General features: G+C 33.2%; 2 protein-coding genes across 2 annotated transcripts; both read left to right on the top strand.

Annotated features, from left to right (window-relative positions):
* Nucleotides 1–1,572: 1,572 nt before the first annotated feature.
* LOC126736507 (UPF0585 protein CG18661) lies at nt 1,573–24,026 on the top strand. Its single transcript, XM_050440887.1, has 5 exons — nt 1,573–1,646; nt 11,493–11,530; nt 17,262–17,481; nt 23,524–23,679; nt 23,739–24,026. Exons 2-5 carry the CDS (start codon nt 11,493–11,495, stop codon nt 23,970–23,972), a joined length of 648 nt encoding a protein of 215 aa, XP_050296844.1. The 5' UTR covers nt 1,573–1,646; the 3' UTR covers nt 23,973–24,026.
* On the top strand, nt 1,659–11,367 carry LOC126736506 (dnaJ homolog subfamily C member 21). The gene is made up of 2 exons (XM_050440886.1): nt 1,659–2,261; nt 10,175–11,367. The coding sequence occupies exons 1-2, from the start codon at nt 1,742–1,744 to the stop codon at nt 11,242–11,244; spliced, it is 1,590 nt and encodes a 529-aa protein (XP_050296843.1). The 5' UTR covers nt 1,659–1,741; the 3' UTR covers nt 11,245–11,367.
* Nucleotides 24,027–25,593: the final 1,567 nt, after the last annotated feature.

Genomic DNA, 25,593 nt, shown 5'->3' with positions numbered 1-25,593 from the left:
TGATTTCGACTACATTTGGAACAAAAAACTTCCTTCTCTCTTATTTTTTTGTTATTACGGGTTAAAAGTAAGTCTAGTAATTTCCCTTCGTTTTCTTTTTCGATGGTAAATTCGATTTTGGGGTATAAAGAATTAACAAACAACAAGAAATCGGCAAGTTGATCTTCGCTACCGCCCCATACTATGAGCATATCATTAACGTATCTCTTATAGGTTATAAGAAAAATGATAAATTCACTTGACATTATATTATGTTCCAAGTTATTCATAAATATTTCATTTAAAAACGGTGATAAACACGACCCCATAGCTAGGCCATTCTTTTGTTTATATATTTCAATGTTAAATCCGGAAAAAATCTGGTCTAATACAAACCTGAGAAGAGAAGAAAGGTTGTCAGTAACTAACTTAGGGAGACAGCTACAGCCCAACATTCTTTGAACTAAGTTAGTCATCTGAGGGGATACTGAGAAAAAGGTTTCTTACGTCTAGAGAAATTAAAATGAAATAATTATTTAGGGTAAGATTTTTGAGGGTATTAGCAAAATCAATGGAATTTTTTAGGCAATAGGTATTCTAGAAGTACAGTGTGTCTAGTGTGTCTCTGAAGATGTTGTTAAGTCACGAAGATAACTTATAGACCGGGGATTCAACAAAAGACATAACCGGTCTAATCAGAATGTTTTCTTTGTAAACTTTTCGTAAGCCGTACAAGGTGGGCGTTCTAGGGTTCATAGGGTAAAGTTTACTTTCTGAAATGTTAAAAAATTCTAAAGTGACCAGATATTTATCCAACGTTTTTTTAACGCTCGTAAAGATTGTATTTGTTGAGTCTTAAAAAAAGTCTCAACCCTAGCTATATAATCACATCTTCTCATAATCACCAGGCAAGAATCTTTGTCCGATTTGGTACCGATTAAATTATTATCCATCAGTTTCTTTTTTAAAGCTTTAAGTGGGCAGGATTGAAGTTGTGTTTTTGGTTTCTAAGTTGGAAGTTATTCAGAAAACTGATAATTTCAGCTCTTAAAATATTTTTGTTGTATATTATGTCAGTGGTTTGTAGTTAGCTTAAGTTATAATTAATATATTACAGAAAGTAAGAATTCTACAAAAGGATTTCATAATCTACACAGTCAAACGCCTTGGATAAGCTACAAAGCAATATTGAAGCTTGTGAGTGGGTCTTAGATCGAGAATTCCCAAGACCAAATGCTTTTGCGATTCCTGAAACCAAACTCAGAGTCAGAAAAGCAATTGTTGGATTCTAGAAAGTCTGATATTTGCCCTGACATACATTTTCCTAAGTATCTCACATGATTTTTGAGATTATGAGGTCAAAACACTGGCCTGTAATTTTGGGGCTGTTTTTGTCACTTTTCTTGAAGAATTCAATATACTAAGAATTCAATAGTTTTATGAAAGGACCTATTATCAAACTTTTAATTGATTTTTGCAATTTAACACACGCCAGCAGAAAGTATATAGTATATCTGAAATCTCGTTTAGTGAAAGATTCAGATAGTAGGGTGACTGAACTGATGTGTGGGAATAGGCCTTAACAGACCCTTGAAAAGGGCGTGCTGACGTGCTGCATTTAAAACGTCAAAATCTTACGTCAAGTGTCAAAAGAGTTAGGTTAGGGGGTAAGTATTTATTTGTAAAATTTCTGCACACAATCTTATTTTTAATATGTAGTTCATCTTATACTCAAATAAAACCTAAAACTAAAGAGTAAAATATGAAGTGTCATTACGAAATACTAGAATTACCCCGCGAAGCAACCGATTCAGAAATTAAAACGGCTTACCGAAAGCTGGCTTTAAAGTGGCATCCAGACAAAAACCTTGATAATCCAGACTTGGCTAAAGAACAGTTCCAAATTATCCAGCAGGCATATGAAGTCTTAATAGACAAACATGAAAGGGCTTGGTATGATGCCCATAGAGACCAAATATTGAGAGGTGCTAACTCAGGCTTTGAAGACAAAAGTTTGGATGTTTTCCAATATTTTACCACAACATGCTTTAAGGGATATGGAGATGATGAAAAAGGTTTTTATATGGTATATGGAAAAGTGTTTGAGCAGATTGTTCAAGAGGATATTGAGCATATGGATGATAAAGAGGAGTTAACTGAGATTCCTGGTTTTGGAAACTCACAAAGTGGATATGAAGAAGTTAAGGCATTTTATGACTATTGGATGAGCTATTCTACTAAAAAAAGCTACAGTTGGTTAGAGTCATATGATATTAGAGAAGGTAAGGCAAATATAACTTATTTCATAAGATCTTAATCAGTAAATGAATAGTGAATATCACAAATAATTAGGTGAGGCTACAACTATATGCACCTTTTTGAGTTATGTAAAATATATCAGAAATATAGACTTGTTTTAAAAAATATTCAGGTCATATAATACTACATAAAAGTTTTATTAAAAAAAGTTATAGAAAAATTTCTAATTTAATTATTACACAATACACCTAGTAGAGTAACTGTGCATTGAAAAGAACTTTCCTGAAAATTATACCTAAAGTTATCAGAAAAGGCTTCCAATATGTGTAATTTTATCAGAAACAAAGGCCGAACAGGTGAGAAATATTGGGAAAATCGAGACACATAATATTTTACAGAGTCAAAAACTACCCATTTCATCTTCAAAAAGTCCAGGGTCTTCTACATGACAATCCTGATGCAAGACTTGCTTTTTGTAAATGGTTATGTGAAATGAATAGTAGAAATGTGGATTTTATAAAGGCAAATCTGTTTACTGACAAAGCCACACTTTGAATTTTGCAGTCTGGGGATGTATGATAGACTTTGTGTATATATATGGTTCTGATTTTAAACAAGGATCATTTAAGGGAAAGAATCATTGCAGCTGGAGAACATTTCAGGTTAAAACCAAATATTTTTCAAAGCCTTAGATTTTCTTAAGATAAAGATAGAGAAGATTAGATAAAGAGGGCTTGTATGTGTATACAAATGAATGGAGGTCACATAGAACAAATAATTTAGGGTCATTATTTTATGATTTTTATTATAAGTAATTTAGCATTCATTTAGAAAAAATAATTCAAATCAAATCAAATGAAATGAAATGGCTTATTGTGTCACTACAAAAATAAATGTTTACACTCATCAAAATATATAAATCGAAAAATCTTACAGCTAAATATAAAATATTAATAGTAGATACTACACTACACATCATCAATTAAAATATGGAACAATACACTAAAATATAAACACTAAAATTAAGATAATAAAAAAACATTAACATTAAAATCATCAAAATACAAATATACGTAATACATTTTAAAACGCTAATAGAGAGTGCATTGAGATGCTATGGTGGACTATTAAAACTGGAAATCAAGAAATTCTTGTACACTATAAAAAGGATTTTTCAATAGGAACCTTTTGATGTGGCATTTGAATTCTTTTACATTTTTTTCCCTTACAGAACTAGGCAGCTTGTTAAGCAACTTAACACCAATAAAGTCAGGTCTACTCTGACATTTTCCTAAATGGCAAAATATAGGAACACAGCTAGCCTTGTTTCTGGTGTCATGTGTATGTATGTCCTGATGAGTAATTTATGTTCATTTTGTTAAAATGTATCTAAATTTTGAAATTAAGATATCTAATAAATGGATTCTCAGGCCAACATTTACTAAGAATACTTTTTTTACAAGAAAAGATTAGATAATTAGAATTTTTCTACTAGAACTTTATTATACAGGGGTACAAAAAAGTTTTGGTATTTTTAACACATGCAATATATGCAACACATGCCCTTTATATTGAATACCGTGCGCCCAATTAAGAAATAGCATAATGAAAGTCGCATTATTTTGGTCCACCCTATATGTGACCAGCGGATTGGCTTCATTTTTCTGGACACTTTTAGCTTTTTATGTATTTCATTTTAGTTTAAAACTTACTGATGATCCAATGTTTATGTAACCTTTAAGATAGTTCATGATATCTAAATTTAAGTTTCAATTATTACACTAACAACAAATCATTCTTAATAAAGATTATACAGGGTGTCCCGGTTCATGTGGGAAATCTCCCGGATAGAATATCGAAAAATAATACCGAACGTTCCTATAAAAAAAATTCCTACAGGCCTTCTTTACGAAGATACAGCCTCCTAAAGGACGCTGCTGGAAATTGGTTTATCATAAATTACTTTTAAAGTACCCGGTAGAATTTAATAAAAATTTTAGGTGATGAACACTATTAGGGACCTCTTAAAATGACATCCTTAAAATACATTTACCTTGTTTACTTTACCAGGGACGGACTAGTAATAATTTTTAGGGGGAAATTTACTCTATTTGCCGATGATACCACACTTCTTTGGCCCAGACACAGATACTCTGTGAACTACATTAGCAACTGATCTTCAGGCAGTAAATCTCTGGTTTGAATCAAATTTGCTGTCACTAAATCCTCAAAAAACCAAATTATTGTGTTTTGAGTGTGCTCTAGACCACAAGCCTTTTTCTAATTCAGTAGTTCAGCAGTTTGATAATATAATATTTAATAATATTTTTCAGAAATGTACACTGACAAACAGTGCATTATTCCTCAAGATTTGACTTCTAACCATTTTCAACTCTCTAGTCTTAAAATATCAATTTCAGATATCTACAACGAACTGTCCAGACTGGATGTGACTAAGGGTCCTGGACCTGATGGTTTACCACCGGTTTTTCTAAGGCAGTGTAGTTTTTTATTGGCGAGACCTCTATTTATTATTTTCAACTTGTCTTTAACTTCCGGTATTTTTCCAGACTACTGGAAGACCAGTTTTATCACACCTATCCCTAAAGCTGGAGACAGCTCGCAGGTTCAGAATTCTAGACCAATCAGTATTCTTAGTACAATTCCTAAATTGTTTGAGAAGTTTGTTTGTGTTGTCCTTACATCTTTTCTTCAGGGCCAATTATTAGATGAACAATTTGATTTTATTGCAGGGAATACGGAACTGAATATTCTATCCTTTACTGATTTTCTGTCTGAGTCCTTGGAGAGGGGGTATCAAGTGCACTCTTTGTATACCGACTTCTCCAGGGCTTTCGACAGGGTTAATCACAGGCTTTTGATCTTTAAGTTGAAAAGATCAGGGATTGGGGATCCACTGCTGAAATGGCTTGAGTCCTACCTGGTGGGTCGAACGCAGCTCGTTAGAGTTCTGGGCTTTGAGTCTCGGGAGATTTTGGTGCTGTCTAGTGTCCCACAAGGATCCCACTTAGGGCCTTTGTTATTTAACCTCTACATTAATGATATATCAACATGCTTTCAGTACAGCTTCTTTTTTCTCTTTGCAGATGATTTAAAATTCTTCCTTACAGTCTCATCTCTGGAGGACTGTTTCAGACTCCAATTGGATTTGGATGGGCTTGTTGATTGGTGTACAACAAATGGTATGGATCTAAATGCTGGAAAGTGTTACTCAATGTCCTTTAAAAGAAATAGAGACCCCGTAAACCACTCCTATTTTGTTGGTAACACCATATTGAAATCTGTCTCTCATATTAAGGATTTAGGTGTGACACTGGATAGCCCTTTAAGTTATATTCCGCACATTTCGGGGGCAGTTACCAAGTCTCTGCAGATGCTTGGATTTATCAAGAGGTGCTCAAGGGACTTTTATAATATTTCATCTATTTGTTTGCTCTATTGTGCACTTGTGCGTCCTCATCTAGAATTCAGTTCCTGTGTTTGGTCTCCATACTATAATAATCATATTCAAGATTGAAAGTGTACAACATAAATTCTTAAGATATATTGCCTTTAAGCAAAATGGAGTACCCATAAATTATCAGGATGAGTTGGACTATCAGCAAATGGAAGCCTCATTGAATTTGAGAACTCTTGAAACTCGTCGTAGACATAAAGATTTGAAAGTATTTTACAACATCCTTCACTCTCAAAGCTTTTGTCCTGCACTTCTTAATAAAATAGGTCTTTATGTTCCACCTAGGTCAACAAGGCAAGTTACTTCTTTTTACAGCCAAACACACCGCACAAATTATGGTCACAATTCTTTTCTGGCAGGCTGGCTAATCAGTATTCTGATGTAATTGATTGCTTTTTTCTCTGAACTGATTGTTCCAAGTTATAGGTAACCTTTATATTCTAAGCTTTAATTGTATGTTGGGTTAGGTTAGTTTAATCATTCAATTATTATTCTTATATTTTTTTGTAATATTGTAATATATATATTGTAATAATATATAGTTTTGTAGTTTTGTAATATTGGGCCAAAGCCCGTTGATATATTAAATAAATAAATAACATTTTTGGGTATATTCATTGACAGAGAACTCAGATTTAAAGGGTATATCCTCGGTACTTGCAAAAAGGTGCATGCAGGTTGTTTTGTAGTCAGAGCGGCTACCCTGGAGCTTGGCATGGAGTTTGGAAGATCTATATGTTTTTAATTAATTGAATCCCACCTTAGGTATGCCATTTGCTTCTGGGGTAATGCAGCTGCCTACCTTCTACAAATGCTGCTTGTTTTACAGAAGAGTGCTGTACGTTACATCTGTGGGGCTAAACCAAGAGATTTCTGTCGCTTATTATTTGTTAGGCTGGGCATACACACTGTCTTGGACCCTCTACATTCAGGAAGTGGCCTGCTTACTTTTTGCAAATCGCTTTAAATTTATAACCCCAAATCCAAGATACTTAACGCGTCAAGTGAACGATCTAAATCTTCCAATCCCCTCCTCCACATTAACTAAAAAATCTATTTTCTATGAGGGAATCAAAATTTTCAATAGTTTACCAGGTGGAATCAGGGAAGCAATTGCAATTGAAGCAAGCGTATTGACACTTTTAAACGTAAATTGAAAATACTTTTGACCAAAAAATGTTACTAGTCACTGGATGAATACTACGTCGACACATTCTAATTTTCCCTAAGTGTAAGTTTACAGCAGTATTTGAATTTTATTTGATTTGTTTGTATAATTTGAATTCTTTGAGGTCTTATACTTGAGGAGATAATTATGGAATTTAATTTACTTTTTATGTATTTTTTTTCTGATGTTTGTTTTGGAACTCGAGTGTGTATGGGGTGTAGTGGTTAAGTTTAGTGGTAGTAATTTAAGGTAGCTTCGTTTAGAACAACTTTTCTTTGTTAATAACAATAAAGCATGTTTTTTTTTTTTTTTTTAGGTTGTACACTTTAATGCATATATTTTTAACACCCTGTATATTAAAGTCTAAAAAAAATAAATTTGGATACCTTGAACCCTAGGCTAAAAAAAGGTACTCTTCTGCATTATCGATATAAATGAACCGTTTTGGAGAAAAAAAAAATAATCAACGAGCCAATGTTTTTTTAAATTTTTTTTTAAATAAGATAAGTACGCTAGTTATTTAAAGAACGGAGAAATTTCGATGTAAGTCATTTAATTTAAAATAATACATGTTTCTAAAAATACAGTGGTGTCCTAAAAAATACTTTTACAAAATAATAAATAAAAATCTATGATGAGTGTATGTTTTTAAATTAGAAAAAACAACTTACAAAAAAATGCCAAAAACCAAATATGTAAACAAAAGTTAAATTCTTCAATACGAGCAATAAACAATTAATTATTAAAAACTTCATAAGTAGGTTCGACGTGGGCTCCGTGAACTCTTAACACATTCGCGGGCACGACGAATCGAGGACTGCTGCACTCGCCACAATAACCCAAGATTGTTTTTTATACTATCACAATGAAATGTAATTCTTTGGAGCAGTTCTTCCCGAGTATCGACTGGGGTGGAATACACCAAGGTTTTGAGGTGACCCCATAGATAAAAATCTAATGGCGTTAGATCGGGAGACCGAGGAGGCCAAGCAACAGGTCCTCCTCTACCTATCCAACGGTTTTCAAAAGTATTATTTAAGTGGTGTCTTACAGCAAGGCTAAAATGGGGTGGGGCTCCATCATGCATAAAATACATATCTCGGCGGGTTGCAAGGGGCAAATCTTCTAATAAATCTGGAAGATTGTTCTTGAGGAACTCCAAATAAAGTTCTTTCGTTTAAACGAAACGTGGTGGCAGTTCAAATGGCCCAATCAAAAAATTGCCAATAATTCCTGCCCAGATATTTATTGATTGGAATTGATGTTGATGATGAGAATTAATAGTATCATGGGGATTTTCATCAGCCCATACATGCGAGTTATGTAAGTTTTCAATTCCATTTTTGGTAAACCCTGCTTCATTCATAAAAGAATCGTGCTTATAAAGTGCTGATAAAAAAATTATTTTGCTGCTGATCTAACAGCCAGTTTGCGAAGTGTATTCTAGGAGCAAAATCTCTGGGCAGTAGTTCATGCACTTTTTGTAAGTGATATGGGTACAACAGTTGTTCTTGAAGTACCATATGTACAATTGTTTTGGACGAATGAAGCTGAGCGGCTAATTTTCGAGTACTCGTTGTAGGAGTGTCAGCTACAGCGTCTAAAATATTTTCTTCCAATTGCACTGTTCTCCTCCGACCACCATTATTCTTTTTTTTTTCAAAACATCCTAAAATTGCATTAAGGAAATTTAATAGTATAACCTCATTAAGTGGAAAACAGAAACCTACCAGTTTCCCTTAGACGTTGATCAACACGTTGAAATGTTTTCTAATCCGGAATAATGCGATTGGGAAATCTTTCTTCGTACAATCTTTTTGCTTTCAATGCATTGCAAGACGCCAGAACATACGTAAGATGCATTATTGCATACTCAATAAAAGTAAACTCCATATTTTGACGTAGTTTAAATTAAAAGTTACGAAAAAATACAAAAATTAAAAAAATATTATCAAATAAAAGATGAATATGTTGACAAAGATTAGGTTTAAATGATAGGTATTTGCTAAATTTGGAGTATAGCAACGTTTGTAACAATAATGCGTTCAAAAATGCAAAAATTCCGATAAATAAGTCAGGTACAATACGATTGGTTTACATTATTTTTTTAGTTTTTTTTTATGTTTAGTTTTTATCTTAAGAATAACAAAAAAGCAATAAACGTATAATAAATAAGAAATATTTTGTAAAAGTATTTTTTAGGACACCACTGTATTTTTAGTAACATGTTTTTTTTTTTAAATTAAATGACTTACATCAAAATTTTCTGGTCTTTGAATAACTGGCGTACTTATCTCATTTAAAAAAAATTAAAAAAAAAAACATTGGCTCGTTTATTTTTTTTTCTCCAAAACGGTTCTGATGTAAAAATCTTTTATCATATTAATTATTTGAGAGAAAGTTATATTGTAGTACTGAGCCTCTGGTCACACGCAAGGCGACTTTAGTAAGACAGATATTTAACACCGGTACAAAGTTCTACCTAGCTTAGTACAAAAAATGTCTTTTAAATGCATGTCCAGATGCTCCCTCCGCATCATTATAAGAATTCCTTAACTATCTCCATTAAATATAAAAAAGTATGATAATGTTAGGAATTGTGTAGTGGTGTGTAGCCTCTAGCCACACACAAGACGTTTTTACTACATATGTTTAAATGGTTCAAAGTCCTATCAACATCCTTTAATTTCTATTGGCTTGGGTTGCTTTTTAAATTTTACAAAAATATCGTGTGTTAATGTGTGGTAAAAAGCCACAGGTAAGAACTTTCTAAACTGGGTTCATTTAAATAGAAAAATTGTGATAATTGGATACATTTTAGCTCATTTTTAAGTAGTACAAAGATTTACAAACATTTGTAATTTTCCACTAATGGAGGGTTTATTTTTTAAATTCTACTAAAAATGCGTTATGTGTGGGCAGAGTCATCACTAAGGGTCACCACAAAACTGTATTCATTTAAATACAAATAATATAAAAAATATGAATATGGCATAAAAGTTGTACTTAGAACATATTTTTATACGGTTAAAAGTACTAAAAATACTGTAATAAGAAAATTTCGATTTTTAATTCCAATATCTGTTACCTATTAAATAAAAATGCGTCAATTTGTCACACATGAGGAAAAACATAATGAGACGAATATGTATAAAATCTTAAGTTAAAATACAAAAATTCTAGGATTAAATTTAAAGCCTTTGCCTATATCAATAAATTCATATAATATAACGGTATATTATTAGAGCGTTGTAATATTGTAATACTGATATTTTTGTTTTTACTTTTAGGTAAAGGCGATAGACGCCTGTTAAAAATTATTGAAAAGGAAAATAAAAAAATCCGCCAAAAAGCGAAAAAGGAGCGCAACGAAGAGATCAGAAACCTTGTGGCTTTCGTGCGCAAAAGGGACAAGAGAGTTCAGATATTTAAAAAGGAAATGGAAGCAAAAGCACTGGAAAACCGAAAGAAGCAAGAACAACTAAGCAAACAAAAGAGGCTTGAAAGACAACAGTTAAATGAAAGCACCCAGCAAGCTGATTGGTTAAAATTTGACAATGTAAAGTCTGAGCTTGAGGTAATTGAAAAGGAATTAGCTGCACATTTTGGCGAGGAGCTCTCTGGTAGTGAACAAGATGAAGAGGACGATTTAAATAATTTATATTGTGTGGCATGCAATAAGATATTTAAAACACCTAAAGCTTTTGAGAATCACGAGTCTAGTAAAAAACATAAGGAAAATGTGGAAAAGCTCGTGGAGGAAATGATCGATGATGAGAATGATATAGCAAACGATTGTGATAGTATTGAGGAGGAAAATGAGGATTTAGAAGAGGAAGAAGTAGTTAATGGTAGTGTAACCAATAACGATTCAGATTCGTTAAATAGTGAGAATGAAGATGAACCATTAAAAAAATCTATGAAAAAGAAGAAGAAACGAAATATAGTGGTACATGAAGAGGAGTCAGTGGAGCAAGTTCATGAAAGTGTTGAGTTTACGAAGGTATCAGATGACGATGATTTCGACTTTGGCACAAGTAAAAGTCAAAAAAAGAAAAGCAAAAGGTCTAACAAAATAAAACAGACTGTTGAGCCAAAACCAACAGGTGAAGAGCTAAAGCCCATTGAACAACCAATAGATAAGGCAACCATTAAGAAACAAGCTAGAAAAGAGAAAAAAGCTAACAAAAAGGACATCATAAAACCTAAAGATCTCGAAGACATAGATTTGTCCCACTGCTGTGTAACTTGTAAGGCAGAATTTCCGTCTAAAAATAAATTGTTTGAACACTTGAAGAAAACTGGACATGGTGTCTATCTTGACCAGAAAAATGTTAAAATTAATAGAAAAAAAAATTAGATAACTGAGATTCAATATTGACGTTACTTAATTAAATAAATCAAATAGAAAATTTTGTAAATATTGTAAATAGTTTTTATGTAAGTAGGTAGGACGGTGCTAATAAAACACTATAAATATTCATTCGATTTTCTATTCTTATTTAATTTATTAAAAAAAAAATAAGTAAAATTTCACTTTTTAAAATATTAATATTGAATTTTATTAAAAAATAATTATCTTAGAATATTTATGTGTATTTTTTGCAGATGCTAACTATTTTCCGAAGGCTGTCAGGAAAAATGGGGTAAGTAAAAGTGGAGGTTCTATAGTAAATTAGGGATAAATAAATGTTAAGTCGTTAAAAATAAATGTTGGGTTCGTGTCTGGGTGGATACTGCAGGACTTAACTTACGTGCAGAGAATCGAATAGATTGGATAGAATTGATAGTTTAGTTTAGCTCTTGAACGATTTTGTATTACATTTTTGGTTTTCGGATATTTATCAACCGTATACGGTCAAGGTATATTTAATAAACTGTAGAATATACGTATATCATACGTATATCAGTCGTTAAAAATAAATGATGGGTTCGTGTCTGGGTGGATACTGCAGGACTTAACTTACGTGCAGAGAATCGAATAGATTGGATAGAATTGATAGTTTAGTTTAGCTCTTTAACGATTTTGTATTAAATATTTGGTTTTCGTATATTTATCAACCGTATACGGTCAAGGTATATTTAATAAACTGTAGAATATTCGTATATCATATACTATTCCGTTTACAAAATGGAGAAAATTTTGGCATTTACAAAAATTACACGAGATTTAGATATCTTATTTTTAAACTCGATTACTACACCTCAAATAATTGATGAAATTCTTTTGAAAAATCACTGTTTTTCGTCCATATGATCCAATCTAATAACGCTGTTTTTATACAAAATATTTATATATAAAATTATATCAAATTTAAATAAACAGTGTTATTAAATTAAATATTGAAGATATATTTTCTGCAAAAACACTGTTTTTGATTAACACAACCCTAACCCCACCCATCCCAAACATTTGTCCAGTAATGTTTTTCGTCCATAACATCCAATCTAATAGCACTGTTTTTTTATTAATAATTTATTAATATATAATTATGTCAAATTTAAATGAACATAGTGTGTTAGTAGATTGGATATTAACGCGAAACCAGCTGTCATTTATGCATATTTATTTATTTATTTATGATTCTCTTTACAAACGCTGAGCAGACAAAAATTACATGTAAAGGCAGCAACAAAAATTAAAACCTTAAAATACTACAAAATACAACGAAAAACAAAATTAAAATAAATAAAAATATACCATGGTTTGTAATAAAAAAATATATAGAATACCACTGTATCTATAAATCTATATTATACCTATATCTATTTTTAAGGGTCAGCCTTAGATCTGCAGAAGACTTATTAAACAAATCCACATGAACTTGATTAAGAAACTGGATCGTAATTGCTATCATATTATTCATTAGAGACACACTATCAGAAATAACACAAAATAAATTGTGTGGATTACAAATCCTTAAATTGACTTTTGGTACATTTATTTTGATGAAGTTTATAAGATCACAGTTACAATATTTAATGTTATTCATAATAAAGAACAAATATATCACCGCTTGTTGTTTTCTCCTATCCAAAAGAGATTTCATCATAAAAGTCTTAAGCATACTCGTATATGAGATCATATAAGGATATTCATTGTGCTTTCTAACATAGAGATACCTGGCAAATCTTTTTTGTACTTTTTCAATTTGATCAATACGTGTTATTGTCATAGGCATCCAAATATATGTGACGCATATTCCAGGTGCGGTCTCACCAAGGCATTATATAATCTTATTATAGTTGGTATTTCAAAATTCTTGATGTTTCTAATTATAAAACCCAAAGATTTAATAGCCTTTTGTATAATGTACATGAAATGATTATTAAACTCCACCCCAACACCCAAGTCTCTGGTTTCAATGGAACGGTTTAATTTAATGCCGCTAATATGATAGTTATATTCTACTGGATTGATTTTTCTTGTATATGATACTACAGAACATTTATTAACATTCAATGACATTCCATAGGTTTTGAACCAGTTACTAATACTCTCAATATCCAACTGGAGGCTGTCGCAGTCTTCACGTGATGTAACAGTCTTAAAGAATTTGAAATCATCCGCGAACAATAAGCCAGCCGAGCAGGAGAGGCAGTCGGGTAATGAGTTAATAAAGCTTATAAAAAATAAAGGCCCTAGATTGCTACCCTGGGGCACTCCCGAGGTGGGGATAAAGCTCTCAGACACACATCCTCCCACTCTCACCAGCTGTAGGGTACAGCTGACTATGTACTGCTGTACTTCCGACAGATATCTGTCAGATACCTAAGATCGCAAAAAACAATAGGCATCCTCAGATAAGCCTAATTTAACCAATTCATTCAGCAGCAGATCATGTTTAACCTTATCGAATGCCTTCTCACAGTCTGTATAAACAACATCTAATTGGTTCTTATTTAGTATAGCTTCAGCTAAGTATATGTTCTGAAAGTACTGTAAGATTTGTTACTGTGGACTTATCGGACTTATACTTAACTTATGGACTTATAGATTTTAGGTTTTAGAAATTCAGACATTTGATTGAACAATATTATCTCAAAGACTTTTGCAATGACATTAAGCTAATAGGCCGATAGTTCCTGATATCTCCTCTGTCACCACTCTTGTATATAGAAGTTATTACAGAATACTTCAAAGCATTAGGAAACTCGCTGGTTTTTATAGATAAATTACAAATATATGCCAGAGGTTTTACCAAGAACTCCGCCAACCCTTTCTAAATATATGCGGGGATATTATCAACCCCTGTAGACTTTTTTGGCTTTACTTTTTTAATACTATTCAGTACGTCTTATCGTATCCGTTATCTTCAAAAATTCAAACATCTGCCCCCCCAGTATGAAACGCTTTTACTGTCATTCCCTCGTGATTCAAAGACTGATTTAAAATATTGTGCAAAGGCATTCGCAATGTCATCAGGACTACTACATATTTGGCCATCCAGACTCATCCTTCCCGGCAGACCTCCCTATCTTGTTTTGGTGCGCAAAAGTTGCCAAAAGGAACTAGGATCGATATTTATGTTATTTTCTAGAGTTTTTTTGTATTCATAATATTTTCGATTTATTTGTGTCTTAATACTTTTTCTCAAATCACAATACTGAGCTTTTACATGAGAATTAAGATGATTTTTTGTGAATAATTTGTGTAATTTATTCTTATTTCTAATTTTGCGCACCAAATCCAAGGAGTACCACATAGGAAATCGAGGTTTGGATATTGCACTTTTTTAAGCTGTTTAAGAACAGTTTTGTCCAAACAGTCATACATGATATTATAAAATGACTCCAGACTTTCATTTACATTCTTTTTCTGCATGTTAGACCAATCATTCTCCTTGACTAGATTATAAGGTAAAGAAAAATTACCTTTGGAAAAGTCATATAGAAATTGTCTAGATATAGAAGGCTTATTACTGTCTTCTTTTATGGGTATTTCAAATGACAATGCAGGGTGGTACTGGTCTTCTGTCACCAAGGGCTGTTTAGAGTGACCAAGATTATAAAGTTTTAGATTTGAGATAAGCAGATCCAGGCATCGACCCCTAAAATTTATATTAATATTAATATTAATTAATATTATTAAATATTTATATTAATTAATATTATTAAATTGATTCAAATTATTTCAGCCAAGGAGCTCAGAAATTAACACATTTTTATCATTATCACAGATATTAAAATAGGGTAGATTAAAATCACCCAATATGATCAATTTGGTTTCCTCCCATAAGTCCCATATCATTGTGGTTTCAAGTAAATTAAAATAGCTTTTATAAGCCTCTATACATGAATTTGGTTGGAAATACACAACAGATACATAGATGATACATTTTTTAAAATTGAGTTTAACAATAATACACTCTACTTCACAGTCATTTATATCTAGAACTTGGTAACAAATATATTTATATTATTTTGGAAATCTGCATTTTAAAAAATTGACACGTGATTTACATATCTAGTTTTTGAACTCGCTACTACACCTCAAATATTCAATGAAATGACTCCGATATCACATATATAATACTGTGTAGTATACGATATACTTTTCATACACATATAGTGTAATAATGGAATTTCATACACAGAAATATCTAGAAAAAAGTAGGAAATGCGTTAACGGATATGAAACAAAATAATTATATCTAATAAGATATACAAATAAAAAAATCTCAAAGGTATGAATTTGCTCAAAACTAAACAAGGATTTGAAAAATAAAATTTATTTTAGAAAAATGCATTGGTGTACTTTTTTTATTAGAAAATATTTACGATAAATGTAAAGTTTGTTGGTAGAGTTCTTGGACACCCGGTATAATATACCACAATTTAATCTTAAATAGATACCTTTACTATAAATTACATATCAACAATTAATTAACGATTAAAATATAAATATTTTATACTTGTCTTCTATAAGTAAAAATACAACACCATATTTAAAAAAAAAAACTTTAAATTTTAACTTTTCATAAATAATAATTGTATATTATTAACGTGTAATGAACCTTCTTGTTCGTGAATAAGATAAACATAATATTAAATTCCTCAACGTATATCACGCGGACATTTTATCGAATATTTGTAGTTTAAGTTTAACAAAAAATGTACACCTGGTGTAAACCAAAAATAAATGGTTATCGTGTGTTGCTTGGGTAGTGCTAAAAATATATTCTAAAATTTTTTAATGTAGAGGAAGTGTTGGTATAGTGGAAATATTTTAGCTGTAACTTTAAAACAATTAGAATAAAATATTTCGAAAATTGGAGGGAATAAAAACTTTAATTTTTACATATTCCAACAATTTCAATATAGCATAGACTTCAGCTTGGAAGACAGTAACATGCTTCCCCAGCGAGTATACTCTTCTAGTATACGGGGCCTTACCATTTACCATTACCTTGCACCAACTTAGTTGTTTATTCTGGAGCCATCTTTATACCAGATGGTTCATCTGTTTAGCAATGAAGGACCCCTTAAGTCTTGCCACTGTTCTCTGCTTGCGACATGGGTCACAAAACCCTTACTATTCACGGTCTCATGTGCCATGGAGTGACGTTATTAGATTTTTTAACTGTAAATCAAGGGATTCCTCTTCAGAAAATGATACCGCTCTGTAGACTATTGCACATATCTTGCACAAATTTCAAAACTTGTCCCAAGATATTTTGCAAGGAAATAAGTTAGAGATCCTACAGCGCTAACAATTGATCTAAAAGGAAAACGGTACCTATTGTTTTGCGTTTTCGTATCTTATGAATGGGCAGATTGGCTTGATGCCTTCCTTGAGCTTTTCTCAGAAGAATAGAATCCTTTTGAAGTTCTTGGTAGGATTCTTTAGAAAGTATATCTTGAATTTTTTTTCAGCACTTTGAGAATGTACTCTTTTTGTAAATTGTACTGAATAGTGATACGTATGACTAAAAGAGTATCTGCATTAGAGGCGAACTTTTGTTTAACAATAATATAGTTGAATTGCTATGGATGAAGCAAAATCTGTCACCTACGAACTAACGTCTGTTAGGTTCTTAAACCCATAAGTCGCTTATTGATAGAAGAGAAATTTTATCTTTTACTTCTGTATTTAGATTTTTTCTAATTAAGCCATCCTCAGGACGACAGTGTGTGGATAAAAAACATGCTGTAAAATTATTTTTTTTTCTATTAAAAACTTTTATGTCACCTAGGAGAAATATACTATGAATAGAAGCTTGACAAAACAAATCTATAACATAATTTAAAATTAAAAACACTAACGTATATAACGCACTAACACAAAAAAGCTTCAAATATATTAACCTACAATAGTTAATAAAGTTGTATAAAGAAAATACCTTATCTAAATGTAATAAATATTTATTTCATTAGATCAAAAATAAACTACCCGTCGGCAGACCGGAACAAAACATTCATCCTAGAAGTAATGCAAAAATACATCAATCCTGCCGAATCGGTCAAACTGCTTGAGGTCTCTTCAGGAACTGGACAGCAAGCGGCCTTCTTCGCTACAAAATTTCCGAAAATGACCATTCAGACCAGTGAAGTGGATCTAGAGTTGTTCGAGAGCATTAAAGCTTATGCATCTGAGGTACAAACTATATAGTATGTTATATTCGCGTTTATATGGCTTGTAAGACACAATATTACTTAAAAAACAACTAGATTGTTGTAAGTTGTTATAAAGTCGCGTTACGATCTATATTATCCGATCTATACAGGGTGATTCCTAGTTGATGGTACCTTAGACGTTTACGGAGAACGGAAAATAGATTTTTTTTTTTTAATTTAGCATCATGGATTTTAGCTGGTGATCTAACGATTAAAAATATTTTTAGCGACAGTTTTTAATTTTACAGCCGCTCATACCAAAAAATAGTAGCAACTTTGTTATTTTAAATGGAATACCCTGTATATTATTTTATTTTCCGATCCGCTATCCGTTTTCAAGAAATTAATTATTTTCTTAATCTTTTGAAGAAAACATAGCTCCAATTAAATTTTTATTACTACGGCACTGGAACGCGCAGGCAGAAAATTGAAATTATAAACGTAATTTACAGAAGTATTGTACATTAGTTTTCACTATAAAAATTTGTTCTACGTTATACAGGGTTGCTCAAAATTGGTGATTTTACCGCTAGATACAAAAATTGTGATATGTGCATTTTTTTAAATGGCACACTGTATCTTATAACATATTCTAAAAGGAAATTGAAATTTCTTTCTGACCAGCTATTATGTTCCTATAACTAAGTAGTTCGGTTTCTGAAATAAAAGTAATATGCTGTAATGATCGGAATGTTTTGACATATTTGCTTTAGGTGGCCATGACCTATGACGCAAAAATGCTATGCTATTGATGTTTGACAGTTACATTTAGTTGATTAATAGTAAATACGCTTAGGTGTTTTTTTAAGTTTACCCAAGTCTGTAACGTCTGATGAGGACAACATCGTGAAAGTTTTAGCCTATTTTCACGCATATCCACAAGCTTCCATCCGGAGTGCAGCAGCAAATGATGTAGGCCTGACTTATTATTCTGTGCAAAAAATTCTGGACGGCAATAATATGCATCCCTTTAAATATATAAAAGTACATCAGCTGAAACTGGATGATTACCAACGTCGCGTTCGATATTGTGAGACATTCTGACAAGCACTCAACAGGATCCAAACTTTCTAAATAAAATTATATGCTCAGATGAACCAAAGTTTTCTAGAGAAGGTATTTTTAATAGAAGAAATCAACATGTTTAATAACGGTTTTCCACTTCCTACCACATCTTACACTCCAATTCTTTAATTCTTAACAAATTCAGATCTTTAAAATTTTTTTGGTTCAATATCTCTCCAACTTGCAAAACTCTTTAAAAATAATCTTAATCTTTCAATAGCTTTTAAAACCGCAAACACTTAGAAAAAGCACTTGATAAACACAAAGGATAAAACGGAGCAAACTTTAAAATCTGAAGTGTATTCTTTAAATAGTGGTGAGTGCTCTGCTGTGTATGTTGGTCAGTCTAGTCGAAGGATTTTCACTAGGGTGAAAGAACATATAAGTCTTTTTAACAATTGTAAGAACGCCGATATTAAAGAAACAAAGTTAGCCTTTGCAAATCACCTTTTATCGACTGGTCACAACTTTTGGTGGATGTCGGATTATGTTACTATATTACATGAGTGTGGGAAAGGTAAAAAACTAGATCTTCTCGAAAAGCTGGAGATTACAAGAGCTAAGAGAAGCCCAATATTAAATTGTTTCAATAATATCTTTAATTTTGAATCTAATCTTATTTTCAATAATTTCCAATAACTTTTAATCTTTTAATGTTAAGATCGTTTTATCACTTCTCATATTATATAAATACTCGCATACTACATCATTATACCGGTCTGGCGACAAGGTGTATACTTCGGACTTCGAATCCAAGATTCAATCAAGACCTGCAACACCTGCTCAACTAGAGCAGGAAGTCAAAATTATCACTGCAAATATTCAAACTCTACAGGCTAACCTATCTGAAAAAGTCCCTGATGTTCCGCGTTATGCAACGCTTCCTGGCGATATTCTAAATATCATAAAATAAGGGAATAGAGTCAGGAAGGTGTGGCAGCAGTACAAACGACAGATCGACAAACAAACAACGGTATATCTATCTAACACAGTAAGGCAAAACATTGCCAAACACAGAGACTCGTGCTGGACGGAGAAACTCAAAAATTTCACACCACGAGACAACTCACTGTGGAGGTTCACGAGAGGAATGCGTAGACAATACGAGAAGATCCCAATAATTCAGCACAATGGACCGGACTATGTGACAGACCAACAAATATCCGAAGTCTTTTCAGATTTTCTCGCGGAGATCCACAGTAAAGCGCCCGACACAAATCCCGACCAAACACAAATCAGTACCGCAGCTTCTGAGTTTGCTGTTTAAATTCCCAATACCCTCACGCATCCTCCAAAATCTTAAAACTTCCCCCGGCGAGATACGTAAATATCTTCGCCGTCTTCCTAATAATAAAGCACCAGGCCCCGATGGTATCCCCTATCGCCTACTAAAAGCGATACCTCGCAAACCGTGCAACTAATGTACATTATTAATGCAATAATAGAACTGCAGCATTTTCCTACCGCCTGGAAAGGCGCTGTAGTAATACTAATTCCTAAGCCCGGTAAAAATCCCTCCCAGCCCAGTTCCTATCATCCGATTTCTCTCCTAAACACCCTTGGAAAATTAACTGAAAAGCTCATCCTGACTAGAATCAGCACTGCAGCCGAAGCCAAACGGACAATCCCCAGGGAGCAGTTTGGTTTTAGGCCTCGGCCTAATACCACTTTGCTCGCGTCGAGGATTGTCCAAGGCATTTTTAGCGGCTTTAATAAAAAAATGAACACTGCTATACTGCTTATGGAAAGGGCCTTTGATAGGGTCTGGCACGCTGGCCTTATCTATATATAAACTCCACAACATTTGCGAACTTCCACCTTATTTAACTTCCCTTATCGCATCCTACCTCCAAAACCGTACTTTCCAAATCAAAATAGAAAAATCCCTATCCACCACCAAGTACCTTCAAGCCGGAGTTCCTCAAGGTACGGTTCTCTCCGCTATTTTATATAACCTCTACACCTCAGATATCCCAAAATTCCCCAACACTAAGCTGGCACTGTACGCGGATGATACAGCCATTTATACGCAATCCTTCTATGCACAAGCAACTAAACAAATATTATCCCACCACCTAACAACACTCCTCCCCCTACTACGATAAGTGGAAGTTATGGTTAAAGGTAAATGCAGCCAAAACAACTCGTTACTTTTACCCGAAAATTCACTAATCGCCGAATAATAACTCCACTTATCGTGAAAGACACTCCCATTACTCCCGGTAAAAAAACAAAATACCTCGGGATTGTACTCGACAAAAGATTAACCTTCTCTGTGCACATCTCCTCGGCAAAACGAGCTTCTTCGCGCAGCAAAAACTTTATCCCCTAATCTATTCCAAATCACCGCTTAGCCCGGAAAATAAATTGGCAATTTATAAACAAATCATAAGGTCTTGTCTAACATACGGGGCCCCAGTTTGGTGCACCATATCGGAAACGCAACGGAGGCGCCTCCAAGTTTTTCAAAATAAAATCCTGAGAGGCGTTTTATCTGCGGACAGGTACACTCGGAATTCGGATCCGCAAACTGCACGCGAATACCGGTGTGGAATATATCGACAGTATCTCGGGCAGGTTCAACACCACTTTCGTGCAAGGCACGGAGCTGACTAGAAACATTACAGAAATACGATATGAAAACCAAACAAAAGTCACACATGGGCCAATCTATAAACGTCTGCCAATTTATTACTGGGACTCCTAAAACACCTTTTTCCTCTGGGCACGACTTCTAAATATTTTCACCCATACTGATTGATTGAATGGGCGAGGGCATGGTGAGCGCCTCTCTGGTCGTTGCCCATAGAGCATCGATGAGCAACGAACGTTTACTGTGCCACTTCTATTCAGCCGGTACCGCTTACTCAGTCATTCCCGCTGCAACGTAAAACAGTAGGAAACCAACGTCACTGCTTAGAGCGAACCTTTTTTGCTACAAGGTACCTGAATGAATTTTGATGGGATTTTTTGATCCGGCTTTTCCCCAAGAGTCCACAAGCATTTATATTATAAACCACCCAAAGCATGCTTGCGTATCAGCGATAAGAGCGTCTTGCTCACCAACGAATGAAGCTCCCACATAAATCATTAGATAGGCGGTGGGACTTGATATTGTCATTAGTTGAATGATCTTATACCTTCATTAAAGGTCTTAATAACGACCCCCCGAGGGGACTTTTTTTAACCTCGAAATCCGCCTGCGTGCGGAGACAGGTTAAATTCTAACTGTATATTTCCTATGTGTAATATCTTTGTAAGTTGGATCATAACAAAGAATTGTAATTTATAGGAAATAAAGAAAATATTTTGGCAAATGTTTTTGGCAAAAATGACTTCGAATCCAATGGTCTCTGGTTCGATCCCTATTTAATTTTTTTTTTAACTTTTTTTATATTTTTGTTATTTTATGGTTATATTTATTTTGGTTCTTTATAAGATAATATGTATAAAATATACTGGATTTCGGTGATATTTGGCGTTTTCATGAAGTTCATATTTTAGCCAATAACGGTACACGATGTTGTAGACATATTATATTTTTATTTATGTTAGTGAGAGTAAGTGTGTAGTTTTTGTATTTAGATGAGCGGTATGTCTTTTCTGTTAATTAGCGTTTTGTTCCTTAATATTTAATTTTGATAATTTTATTTAGGTCTGATGATGCCCTAATGCGGCGAAACGCGTAACCTTTTAAATAGACGCTTGAAGACTTTGAGTATACTTTCTCTTCCTTTCGTCAAAATGTAGTTACTAATAAAACGCAGAATGACACTGCTTTGGCCTCTCAAAAAGAATAAACACTACTTGCAAATGTAATAACACTTCAAATAGTTGCACCAAAATACATTCACTTTTTGAAACTGTCAACAACAACAACTAAAAAACCAAAATACCAACATTTAATTTAGATAGGTATTTCTTCCATTTTATCATCATTTTTCGTTCAAAATTGCTTATGTAACCACTATTCATTTGTACCATATCCTTTGTAAAAAAATGCGTTCATATATTTTTTGAGTCACCCTGTATATTTGATTTCCACGTAGAAAAAGCCTAAACTCAATATTAAATTTGACGGGTTCGGGCATTTTTGTAAGAAACGGTCCATTTCATTTTTATTGAATTTATCCGCTACTTCAAGCAGATATTGCCAAAAATGCCGGTGTTATTAAAAAAAAATTTTTTGGCACTTGAATATTGAAAGAAAATGCCAAAATGAAAAGCGACACAAAAAGACATATCGAAATATGACACAAAAATATAACTGATTAACCTACTATTTGTAATATTCTATTCGGAGTTGTGCTGGGTTGGCCTATGTTTGGATGGCCTCTTGAACATTTTTTCACATTTGTTCACCATCAGGAAACGTCCTATATAAAGTACTTACTTTATATAGAACATTACATACTGACTAAGATAAATGTAACAAAACTTCTTAGTTTTTTGTTTGTCCTTTTGTCGTTTGTACGAAAATAACGTATAAATGAGATAGAGAATTCTAACAACTATTTTAATCATAAAACAATTTTACCACTAACCACAACTCTTTATTTTATTCTCGACACGTGTTTTCTAACGGGCATTTTCGGGAGAAGAATAAAATTCAATTTTGTTAGTGGTAAAACTGTTTTATGATTTAAAATGTTAGAATTCTATGTCTCATTTAAACGTTATTTTTGGAAAGACAAACCAAAAATTAAGTTTTGTTAGTTTTATCTTAGTAAGTATGTAGGAATGCGAACTTTATATAGGGCGTTTCTTGACGGTGCTGAATAAATGTAAAAACCTATCCGAGAGAAAATTTTAGAAAAAAATGCATATAGTGGGAGAATTGTTTTGTGATTTGAGTGTCACGCCAAAGGTGTTCCAACCATGAACCCTAACAACTTAAATTTTACAATAAGCTTAACAAGCTAACTCACTTTTATTTTAATATAATTTTTGTTTATAGGTTCCGAATAAAAATGTTAAAGATCCCGTAAAAATAGATGCATCTCAAGGTCCATGGAGCCTCGTAGACGCGCCCTACGATTATATTTTAAATGTGAATATGTTTCATGTGAGCCCATGGAATTGTTCTGTAGGGTTCTTTAAGTATGGAAGCCAAGTAATAGATTTCAATCTGCAAGTATTATTTGTTACTAATTGTTTCTAAATTTGTTGTAGGTTCTAAAACCCGGTGGGCTGATCTTTACATATGGAGCTCTAATGATAGACGGCGTGATAACACCGCAGTCAAACGTGGATTTTGACAGGTCGATAAGGCAAAGAGATCCCAATTGTGGCTTAAGGGATCTAAGAGATTTAGAAAAAGTAGCCAAAGAAAATGGAATCGTTTTGAAGCAGTTATACGATTTACCTGCCAATAATAAGTGTTGTGTATGGGAGAAAACTGCTTGAACTATTTAATTTAATGCTATTAGGGACCAAATATATAATGTTACTAGAAGAAAAGTTATAGTATTGAAACTTCAAAATCCTACAAATTTAACTGAGAAATTTTAACATGAACATAATTAGTCATAATCCTCCATTACACTGATACCGCCTCCAATTGAAATCTCTGGTTCGCCCTCAAGATATGATCTAAGTAGCCGTAAACCAAAGTCAGGAAAATTATAGAATTTTTACTTTTGAATTAGGATTATATTGCAGACCGTCAACAGTATTGAGAAAATCCAAGTATTGAGAAAAAGTATCCTTAAGTAAGTTTTCTCAATACCAAAGTATTGAGAAAAAGTATCCCCGCTCGATCGAAAGCAAAATTGTCGCTCTGAAAAGAGACCATAACCCTCAAAGTAGTCCGCAACGAGAAAGGGTGTGAGAGAGAAGTGAAGAAGAGTAGCCGAGACACCTTCTCAACTACTCTTCTTATATAAGGGATCAACCATAGCATTTTTCAGGATATAGGGAAATACATTTTCCTTGAAGCAGTTGGTCAATAGGCCTTTATAAAATTTATCATTAAATTTTTTATTGATATTAATAACTCATTTCATTCATTGCACTTTTGAAAATCTTGCAGTCATCATCGAATAGTAGACTTGCTACGCTAGTCTCTTTTGGTCCATTCTGTTTATATAGTCACGCCAATTTTCTTATTTTCCTCCCCCATCTCACTATATCCTCCATTTTGCATGCCTGTCTTATGTCTTATCACCCTGTCTCTAAGTGTCTTCTCTGCGATGGTTCTTAAGGTTTTCATCTCCGCTGTTCTGAGGATGTTCTTTGTCTTATTCGGTGTCGGCTCTGGTCTCGATTCCATAGGTTAGCACCGGTCTAATACAGGATTTATATATCCACATTTTATTATCAATGCGCATGTACTTGCTTTTCCAGATGATATTTCTCAGATATCCTGAAATTGTTGTGGCTTATTGGCCTGTGATTGTTTATCGGGTTGTTGCTACTGGATGTGTCCGCAGTAAGTAGTCCTAAGTAAAGGAAGCTCATTACCTGTTATATTGGTTTATTGCCTATTACCACTTTATACCTTACTGGTTCTTTGGAGGTCATACATTTTGTTTTATCAATGGAGAACATGTTGTATTTTTTACTAGTCTTTGCAGATCTTATTCCTGTTAGTGTCGGTATTCAACAAATTTGATTGATTGATTTTGTTGTTTTTATAGTCCACTTTTATTCTCGTAGTGTTGCCTCTGTTCACATTTCTTATTATGTTTATGACTGAAATTGGGATTTATTTCTTTCTCGATATATCGCGCAGCTGTACTTTGTCGAACACTTTTTTTAGGTCAATATAACACACATAAGCAGGGTAGCTGAATTCGATCGTCTTCTCTTTTACCTATCCCACAATAAATAGGGCCTTAGCTATTCATCGTTGTTTTCGATGGTGCATTATTCAAGGACGCTTTTGACAATGCTGTTGAGCAGTTTTATTGTGCTGCAAAGCATGATTATGCCTCTGTAGTTGCCCTGATATATTTTTGGTCCCTTTTTAAAAACTGGTATGGTGATACTTTCCTCTGGGCTCCGATCGTGTTCCATGGCTGTGTAG

The sequence above is a fragment of the Anthonomus grandis genome, chromosome 5 (genome assembly GCF_022605725.1).
Source record: "Anthonomus grandis grandis chromosome 5, icAntGran1.3, whole genome shotgun sequence".
Taxonomy (NCBI): Eukaryota; Metazoa; Arthropoda; class Insecta; order Coleoptera; family Curculionidae; genus Anthonomus; species Anthonomus grandis.
Note: the sequence above shows the minus strand (reverse complement) of the source record. Positions and strands in the feature narration are given on the sequence as shown.

Bases quoted from the DNA above. Each gene is read 5' to 3' on its own strand.
- LOC126736506 (XM_050440886.1), top strand. From the start codon at position 1,742: ATGAAGTGTCATTACGAAATACTAGAATTACCCCGCGAAGCAACCGAT. The intron at 2,262-10,174 runs GTAAGGCAAATA...TTTTACTTTTAG, and splicing joins GTCATATGATATTAGAGAAG to GTAAAGGCGATAGACGCCTG.
- LOC126736507 (XM_050440887.1), top strand. From the start codon at position 11,493: ATGCTAACTATTTTCCGAAGGCTGTCAGGAAAAATGGG. The intron at 11,531-17,261 runs GTAAGTAAAAGT...TTATTTCATTAG, and splicing joins AGGCTGTCAGGAAAAATGGG to ATCAAAAATAAACTACCCGT. The intron at 17,482-23,523 runs GTACAAACTATA...TTTTGTTTATAG, and splicing joins TTAAAGCTTATGCATCTGAG to GTTCCGAATAAAAATGTTAA.